Source organism: Bos taurus, chromosome 12 (genome assembly GCF_002263795.3).
Source record: "Bos taurus isolate L1 Dominette 01449 registration number 42190680 breed Hereford chromosome 12, ARS-UCD2.0, whole genome shotgun sequence".
Classification (NCBI taxonomy): Eukaryota; Metazoa; Chordata; class Mammalia; order Artiodactyla; family Bovidae; genus Bos; species Bos taurus.
Window position 1 is genome coordinate 24,685,075 of NC_037339.1, and position 9,885 is coordinate 24,694,959.

The following is a 9,885-nucleotide window of genomic DNA, read 5'->3' on the forward strand; positions in this document are numbered from 1 at the left end:
ACCACTGGTGCTGTTTGACTGTGCATTGTCTCGACGTGGTATAGTCCCTTTTTGTTATCTTGGTGCTCTCTCCCTTTCAGTTTTGTTCTCATCACTCTCAGGAAAATCATCTTTCCATACCTACCTACGTTTAACCTAACTAGATTTTTTTCCCTCTCTTTGCAGCAGTTACGATTCTTGCAGCATCAAATGGCTATGGCAGCAGCAGCAGCACAAACAGCTCAGCTACATCGTCATCGGCATACAGGCAGCCAGTCAAAAAGTAAAATGAAGAGAGGCACGTCAACCACTCCAAAATTCTGAGTCTTGAATAGTTTTCCTTTTTAAAAACATAAGAGCATTGAATCAAAAGGATTCGGAGTTTCTACTTCATTTTTGTTTTTTAAAATGTGTCAGTATTTTACATTGTTAGACATACAAACTTTATACAGAAATTTGATTTTTAAATAAAAACAGTTTTTAAATAAAAACAGGGAAATGGTTTAACAAACCATTAGGGTTGGTTTGCCTAAGTCATTGTTTCTTAAAAATGGTTTCACGGTACATAATACAGAAGTGACCTGAGAAATACTAGAAACATCTTTCAAAAGAATGTAGTTTGGAATTTATTTAGTATAAAAGGTTTGTGCACAGTGTAACAAATACAGTTTTTATAAATCTGTTTTGAAAACGTGGTTGCTCATTTGGGTTTCATACTCTTAAATACTTCATCCATCAGTTTTTTTACTTCTTTGTGTCTTGTAACTGCTCGGCTCATACAGTCTTGAAGTTTAGCTCCAGTCAGTCCACTTCCACCTGAAAAATTGTGCCAACACTTAATTCTTACATGACCTATATCATGTCAAGTTAGAAAACAAAATTTGAATAATATAAACCAGTGATATGGTCTCAAGATTTGTAGGTATGTATTAACAAGACCTCCTAAAGTTTAAGAACCACTAACATATAAGATGCAAGGCATCTTGAGTAAATAAAACATCCCACATTCCATTTGGCCCTCCCTAATGTAAGGAAGCTCACTCTGGGTTTTCATCTACATGTTTAGTACTGAGATGGAAGAAAAGTGCGTGCCTGGTTTGTGAAGACAACAGAGCCTGCCTTCCTCGTCCATTACAACTGTTAGGGTTCCAGTTGCCAGATGTTCCTCCTCTTCAGTAGGATCAACTATAAGCAGAGTGCTATTTTAAAAATAAAAAGGTATACATTATCAACCCATTAGACACATTTTATGTTAGAAAAGTAAGTTAAACTTACTACCTGCATTTTAGCTTAGATGGGAGCTAGACAGAACCGGTAGAAACCAGAAAAGCTAGTAGCAAGCTGAAAATTGTACTTGTAAGAATCTTTGCCCTTCAGTTAAATACACAACCTTTTGATTAACTTACTCATCAAACACAGCAAAGGAAGTTGCAACTGGATGAGTTCTAATATTCAAACAACTTTTCTTCTTTAAATTAACTTCTGCTAAAGCAGTTTCTTCATTTATAGTAACTTCAGGCAACTGTACTACAAAAAGGCAAATATGTTAAGTCAGTTTCTCACTCCAGTTAAACAGGGCATTCTATGCTTGATTAATTCACTTTTCCCTCTATTTAAACTTGTCCAGAAGTATTTTTTGTTTTAAACTTTATTTTGTATTGAGGTATAGGAGGGCACGGCAACCCTCTCCAGTATTCTTGCCTGGAGAATCCCAGAGGAGCCTGGCGGGCTGCAGTCCGAAGGGCTGCACAGAGTTGGACACGACTGAAGAGACTTAGCACTCACACTCACACAACCAATTAACAAACAATGTTGGCACAGTTTCAGGTGAACAGGGAAGGGACTCGGCCATACATATACATGTATCCATTCTCCCCCAAATCCCCTCCCAGCCAGGCTTCCACATTAATACTGAGCAGAGTTCCATATGCTATACAGTAGCAGAAGTATTACTTAACAAAACAAAGCAAATATGGTGGATACAAATGTTTTTCTTTAATTTAGAAACATGTGGATAGATAAGTCCTCACAAAAACCTTTAGAAAATTTTACCAAAACAGAACACTGGCGTTTAAGTAGGAATATTCCCTTTTATTAAAGTTGCTTACCATTTTTTAAAGCTGCTAACAAAGCAAAGGTACAAGCATCCAAAATGTTTCCATCATGGTTGAGGCAAATGAGATCACAGTACAAAACCCAAGCAAGCTAAAACGGAGTTGACAAAGAAATTAAAGCTTTCTGATAGGTATAATGTGGTATTTGTTTCTACTCACAAACCGCATCCTTGGTTAAACAATCAACTTTTGAAGCAAAAACTTAAATTAACCTTTATAAAGTAAAAAAGTGAGCAAGTTTGGTAAAAGCTGGCTTCTAACTACCAAAAGCTGAACAAGTGAACATCTCCATTTCCCCTCAAGGGAGCTACAGATGTAGGAGGAATTTCCATTCTTACTGCTAAATTAGCAGATGAGGGAATTGCTTCTGAAAAGCCCAAATGAGACTCAAAATGTGTTCTACCACAGAAACCTTAATACATGAAATTTTTAGGTCTCACACTGCTTAATAAATCAATATAATCAAACATGAAGAGCCTCTAGGTACTTGTCAATGTAGTTCAAAGTTTTCAGACAGACTTGAAATTTATAATGTGGATTCACCTTAAACATGTTAGCTGATCAGATATTAACCATCTGCTGGAAAAAAATTTTAAATGACTGCATTATTAGTTGAAAAAAGATTACATCAGCTTAAAAGATAGTTTCTAGCCAGGCAAAGAAGTAAACAAAATTTACTGGGTTTTTTGGTGAACTATATCTAGACAGTTACAGAGTAGGAGTGATTTTTTTTTTCTTTAATTCCATCTAGAAACAAGATATCTGTATTTAAGGCTTCTGTGTTTTTTATATTTTCCCCACCCCAAAAAACACTTCAGAATTAATAAAAGCTCACAGCTTCTTTACTCCCTCTTACCTTTCCTGAAGAGATGCATAAGTCTTCTTTCTGAATTATCTGTGAACTTGATTTAAAGACAGCACAGTAAACAAAAGTTCAGAAACTCTAAAGTGAATGACAGTCAAACTTTATCATGATAATCTTACTTTTCAATGACATCTGCAATGAACTGGCTGGCCACTTGGGCCTCTTCTCCAGGAGGGCCAGACCGAAATCTCGAGGAACACAGAGGTGATAGATCCACATTAGGAACTGAAAGAAACACTGCAGCTGTGAACCAAATTTCACCTCTGGTTTAGTTTCAAAAGTGTTATCCACTGCAAAGGCAAGTGGAAAGCATATAACACATCAATTACATTCTTTTCCATTTTTCGTGAAAGTCTTGCTGCTGCTGCTGCTGCTAAGTAGCTTCAGTCGTGTCCGACTCTGTGCGACCCCATAGACGGCAGCCCACCAGGCTCCTCTGTCCCTGGGATTCTCCAGGCAAGAATACTGGAGTGGGTTGCCATTTCCTTCTCCACGTGAAAATCTTAGGCTTAGATAAAATTTATTTTTTTTTTGACTTTTTCTGCACAAAAAAATACACTACCACACAGCACCCCAAGCATCTATTTAAGACTTCTTCAATTGTAAATTATTCACAAAAGTTTTTAGGTTTCTTTCAAAGTACCCCAATCTGGAACAGTATATAGCCTCACTAATCATACCAGCTGTTGTGCATTTTTAAAATGTTGGTTCCCACCATAAAGAAAAGATGGTCCAAGTTAAGAAAAAGAAAATCATAGTGGTATAAAGTAAGTTTATGAAAATAGAAAAGTTCGCAATTACACCCCTTTGCCTAAGAGTCAAAGGTTGATGCTTGATGACACCTGTATAAACTGATCAAACAAGTTTGACAAAGGTATTTACAAAATTCTGTACCTTGCTGTTGTACTATCTTCTTTTAACAATTTCAATATTTAACAGGATTATTTAATTTACACTATCTTCTAACATACATACATTAAACTTTTCAGGTCTGAAGCTTCTGAATAATTTTCAATTCACCCACTAAGATTTAACTATAATAGTAATAAAGTATTTATTAAAAAATTACAAAACCATTTAACTTACCAACATATCCTTTATCAGGGGCATCTGTTGGTGGTGCTCCAAATTCCTAGAAGCATATAAATGTTTCCATGTGAAAGAAGCTACTAGAAAATTGTGAAGACAGCAATCAGTCAAGGAAGGCTCTACCAAAGACCATCTTAGCTAGTTGGCAACATCACGAGCATCCACTGTGCCTGGGAAGGTGGGTCAGGGGCTCTGGAGACATCAGCACCACTCGCACTAGCTCCGCAAGGCAAGAAGGCGGTATGGCAAAGCTGACTAGTGCACCTCAGCAAAATGACCGGAGGTTCTTAAAAGTTCTGCCCCACCTCTCTTCTCCCTACTCAGTAGCCAAGAATCTGAATTTAAACCCCAACCTCAAATGAGACAATATTAAGCCCCTAACCTGGCAAGTCTTGTGAAATGTCACCCCACCTTTATTGGGGAAGAATCTCAACTTAGCCTGAGTAACTCAGAGCTCAGTGTAGTCAAAGCAGAGACTTTGGAGTCAGCTTAAACTGAAGTATCTGGAGAGAAAAATTTCCAGTGACTCTTCAGAGGATTGAGTTCAATTCAGTCACTCGATCGTGTCCGACTCTGCGACCCCATGAATCGCAGCATGCCAGGCCTCCTTGTCCATCACCAACTCCCGGAGTTTACCCAAACTCATGTCCATCAAGTTGTTGATGCCATCCAGCCATCTCATTCTCAGTCGTCCCCTTCTCCTCCTCTGCCCAATTCCTCCCAGCATGAGGGTCTTTTCCAGTAAGTCAACTCTTCGCTTGAGGTGGCCAAAGTACTGGAGTTTCAGCTTAAGCATCAGTCCTTCCAATGAACACCCAGGACTAATCTCCTTTAGGATGGACTGGTTGGATCTCCTTGCAGTCCAAGGGACTTTTTTTTTTTTTTTTTAAACTTTACAATATTGTATTAGTTTTGCCAAGTATCGAAATGAATCCACCACGGGTATACCTGCGTTCCCCAATCTGAACCCTCCTCCCTCCTCCCTCCCCTACCCTCCCTCTGGGTCGTCCCAGTGCACCAGCCCCAAGCATCCAGTACCGTGCATTGAACCTGGACTGGCGACTCGTTTCATACATGATATACATGTTTCAATGCTATTCTCCCAAATCTCCCCACCCTCTCCCTCTCCCACAGAGTCCATAAGACTGATCTATACATCGGTGTCTCTTTTGCTGTCTCGTACACAGGGTTATTGTTACCATCTTTCTAAACTCCATATATATGCGTTAGTATACTGTATTGGTGTTTTTCTTTCTGGCTTACTTCACTCTGTATAATAGGTTCCAGTTTCATCCATCTCATTAGAACTGATTCAAATGTATTCTTTTTAATGGCTGAGTAATACTCCATTGTGTATATGTACCACAGCTTTCTTATCCATTCATCTGCTGATGGGCATCTAGGTTGCTTCCATGTCCTGGCTATTATAAACAGTGCTGCATTGAACATTGGGGTACACGTGTCTCTTAAGAGTCTTCTCCAACACCACAGTTCAAAAGCATCAATTCTTCGGTGCTCAGCCTTCTTCACAGTCCAACTCTTACATCCATATATGACTACTGGAAAAACCATAGCTCTGACTAGACAGACCTTTGTTAGCAAAGTAATGTCTCTGCTTTTTTAATCTGCTATCTAGGTTGGTCATAACTTTCCTTCCAAGGAGTAAGCGTCTTTTAATTTCATGGCTGCAGTCACCATCTGCAGTGATTTTGGAGCCCCCAAAAATAAAGTCTGACACTGTTTCCACTGTTTCCCCATCTATTTCCCATGAAGTGATGGGACCAGATGCCATAATCTTAGTTTTCTGAATGTTGAGCTTTAAGCCAACTTTTTCACTCTCCTCTTTCACTTTCATCAAGAGGCTTTTTAGTGCCTCTTCACTTTCTGCCATAAGGGTGGTGTCATCTGCATATCTGAGGTTATTGATATTTCTGCCGGCAATCTTGATTCCAGCTTGTGCTTCTTCCAGCCCAGCGTTTCTCGTGATTAAACTGGGCAATTCTGAAAGTACCCAACATAAAGTGCTAGAAACAGCAAGTACTCAGTAAATGGTAGCTCTTACTCCCTCAGACTTTTAAGCAGTTTTCTACCCATTTGCACAGATTAAATGCCATCACTGTATAAAAATGTGTCACCAAAAACCTCTTAAAATTTCTCAAATTACAACCAAATTCTTTAAAAATTAAAGGCAGTGAGGATTTTTTAAAAAATTGTTTCATTTCAGCAGATTTGCAAATGTTCACAAATTATAATTAAGTCATTAAACTTGGGTTGTATTATCTAAAATTCAAAGGTGAAAACTTGGGAAATGAAAATAAATACTAAAATACCTGACTGCCTAATCAACAGTAGAATTATAGATGTATATTATAATCTAATGTATATGAAGCTAACTTAGTAACTCAAATCTTGGTAATAAGTATATTAAACCTACCGCTTTAATTCCACAAATTACTGTAGTATTTCCCAGCTTCACTAAAGCAGAACCATCTGCGGTACCAATCGAACCTGAAAAGTATTTTAAAAAAATGAAAAAGTTTTCTTCTTTTACGTATGATTTTTGTCTCTAAATATCTAAGTTGTCCATGAAAATGTACTCCTTCCTTGAGTCTTTGTAAAATTACAGTTGACCCTTGAACAACATGGGCTTGAACTATACTGGTCCACTTATACAAAGATTATTTTCAATAAATACTTCCATAGTACTACATGATCCACAGTTGGTTGAATCTAAGGATGCTGAACCTTGGATATGGAGTGCCAATCCATAACAGTAAGATTATACTCGGATTTTCAACTCTGTGAAGGCCGGTGCTCCTAACCCTCTCAGTGTTCAAGGGTCAACCAAATTGTTTTAGGATTATTATTCATTTTCTTGATTTTGAGTGAGTCATTTGTCATTCAATCACAGGGCTGTTATAAAAATTAAAATCTCTTGACAGAAAAATCACTGTGATCCCTTACACATGGTAGAATTTATCTGAAATACTGTTTAAATGGCTCAGAGGCTAAAACCTGGGAATGTCATATGGGTAAAATTGGAAAATTCCATGTTTGCAACAGAAGATTTAATAAGTGTAAGGTATAGAAGGAAACCAAACCTTACTACTTTTGAAGGAAGGGGGGAAAACACTTCAGAGTTACTTTAAATTTAACATGAACATAAAAACTGAAAGGATGTGCTTAGTTGCTCAGTCGTATGCGACTCTTTTGTGACCCCATGCACTGTAGCCTGCCAGGGTCCTCTGTCTATAGGATTTTTCAGGCAAGAATACTGGAGTGGGTTGCTATTTCCTTCCCCTGGAGATCTTCCCCACCCAAGGATTGAACCTGTCTCCTGCACTGCAGATAGATTCTTCATGCACTGAGACATTTGGGAAGCCCACTAGTGAGAGGAGAGTGAGTTAAAAAAAACTCTACAAATAAAAACTTGCTATTAAGAAAAAAGATTCTATTTTCAGAACTGAAGCAACTTCAACATTCTCTTTTAGAATTCAATGTACTCTCACCTACGTTGACAGTTGTGGTTCTGAATTCACCAAGTTCTCTTCCATCAGGACGGCAATTCTCTTTCTAAGTAAATATATGAAAGTAGATTACAGCTACATGTATATCTTACACAGACCAGGGAAAACACACTGAACCTCATTAATTCAAATAAATTAATCTGTATTACTTTAAAACTGTCTTTTAAAAACTGAAGTATACTTGACACATTAGATGTATAACATAATGATCAATACTTGTATTTATGAAAAAAGCATATGATACCATTATCGAAAGGCATCACATAATCACCTTTACTTACCAGAAATCTCCTGTAATACTCCAGAGGTTCCACAGTTCTGAAAGACATGTGAAAAATATGAGATAAATTATAAATCAATATAAATCCAGAAACAATAATCTTAATGGTGGGGTGATGGAGCAGAAATCTCCAAAATTTGTAACTAAGTTTCTGTTATGAATTCTAGTTTATATTGCCACATGTTGCTAATTATAAAAAGTAGCTACCTTTGCAATAACAATCACACTCAAAGACTGACTTTAATTCTGCTTTAAACAAGTGTAAGTAAGGAGACCAAAATCCTAGGTCTCTTTAAAAAGATAATTAATCCAGGTGTGCATCACTCACACTTTCATGCAGGAATACTTTGTTAGTAGGAAAAAAAAATTACGTATTTATTTTCACTATCCCGTGACTTAAATTTAGCATATTCTTCGATTACGAGCATAGGCAATAAACCACTATAATATTAGCCCTACCTGCGACTTTAACAACTACAGATTAAATGTTTTTGTTTTTACTTTATAGTTGCCTAAGGTAAGTGTAAGGCGTATCATTACTTTGAAATTTCAGGAGTTACTTTAGACTTCCCACTAGGCCTTCTCTAAGAAAGTTAATTTCAAAACAGGTATTTCACTGTGTCAAAAGCCCAGAGTTTATAAAAATACATGGTCGTTTCAATATAACTGGTTTCCTTTGGAATCCTATTTATTTTATCCATTTAAAACTGGACTCAGAATGAAAAGCTATAGCCTTCCCCAGAGAGTAGCACCAAAAACGCTTAAGGAAAACCTTTCTAACAAGGCAGAATCCTTTTACACATAAACTACTGGGCAGGGAAAGCAGGGTGCCCTGAGATTTTGACGCAAAGCTTTTTACAAGATTACAAGTGTCAGATGTGCAGATGACACCACCCTTATGGCAGAAAGTGAAGAGGAACTAAAGAGCCTCTTGATGAAAGTGAAAGTGGAGAGTGAAAAAGTTGGCTTAAAGCTCAACATTTAGAAAACTAAGATCATGGCATCCGGTCCCATCACTTCATGGGAAACAGAAGGGGAAACAGTGGAAACAGTGTCAGACTTTATTTTGGGGGGCTCTAAAATCACTGCAGATGGTGATTGCAGCCATGAAATTAAAAGACGCTTACTCCTTGGAAGGAAAGTTACGACCATCCTAGATAGCATATTCAAAAGCAGAGACATTACAACAAAGGTCCGTCTAGTCAAGGCTATGGTTTTTCCAGTGGTCATGTATGGATGTGAGAGTTGGACTGTGAAGAAAGCTGAGCACTGAAGAATTGATGCTTTTGAACTGTGGTGTTGGAGAAGACTCTTGAGAATCTCTTGGACTGCAAGGAGATCCAACCAGTCCATTCTGAAGGAGATCAGTCCTGGGATTTCTTTGGAAGGAATGATGCTAAAGCTCAAACTCCAGTATTTTGGCCACCTCATGCGAAGAGTTGACTCACTGGAAAAGACTCTGATGCTGGGAGGGATTGGGGGCAGGAGGAGAAGGGGACGACAGAGGATGAGATGGCTGGATGGCATCACTGACTCGATGGACATGAGTCTGAGTGAACTCCGGGAGTTGGTGATGGACAGGGAGGCCTGGAGTGCTGAGATTCATGGGGTCGCAAAGAGTCGGATACGACTGAACGACTGAACTAAACTGAACTGAACTGAACAAGTGTCTCCTGGGCAGCAAAGTCCACTACACACCAAGCCTAGCGTTCGCACCGGGTACCGGCTCAGCACAGTCCTTCCTATCGCCCGCCTCAGTGTGAAGAAGATGCGCCCTTTCCCTTCAGAAAGGGAGACGTTCAGTTCTCCCGCCCAACGTCTGCTTCTGCGGTGGAAACAAATGGGAACCAGGTTGGGTGGCCTCCCGATGAGAAAATCCCAAGGGTAGAGTAGCCACCGACCGGTAGGCTACAAACTCGCGCCCGCCAGCCTACCGCACTCACTTGAACCCAGCCGCCATCTTCCGCCCGCGGATCTGCGCATGTGCCGCGTCTGCGCCTGCGTATCACCGCCGCTCCGGCCCGCGCTGCT

General features: G+C 39.0%; 2 protein-coding genes across 16 annotated transcripts in view; one reads left to right on the forward strand and one right to left on the reverse strand.

Moving 5' to 3' along the window:
• SUPT20H (SPT20 homolog, SAGA complex component) overlaps positions 1-670 on the forward strand; it is a 39,458-nt gene extending 38,788 nt beyond the window's left edge. For 14 of the 15 annotated variants that reach the window (XM_005213645.5, XM_005213648.4, XM_024999903.2 and 11 more), the window contains one exon: positions 166-670. In XM_005213645.5, coding sequence (XP_005213702.1) covers positions 166-303 — 138 coding nt within the window. In that variant the 3' untranslated portion in view covers positions 304-670. 15 annotated transcript variants of the gene reach the window in all.
• On the reverse strand, positions 582-9,836 carry EXOSC8 (exosome component 8). Its single transcript, NM_001079606.2, is given in 11 exon segments — positions 582-795; positions 1,072-1,178; positions 1,386-1,506; positions 2,088-2,184; positions 2,950-2,995; positions 3,078-3,183; positions 4,045-4,090; positions 6,482-6,555; positions 7,557-7,620; positions 7,856-7,892; positions 9,798-9,836. Coding segments are annotated over 11 exon segments (831 nt in total). The 5' UTR covers positions 9,815-9,836; the 3' UTR covers positions 582-679.
• Between the last annotated feature and the right edge of the window lie 49 nt (positions 9,837-9,885).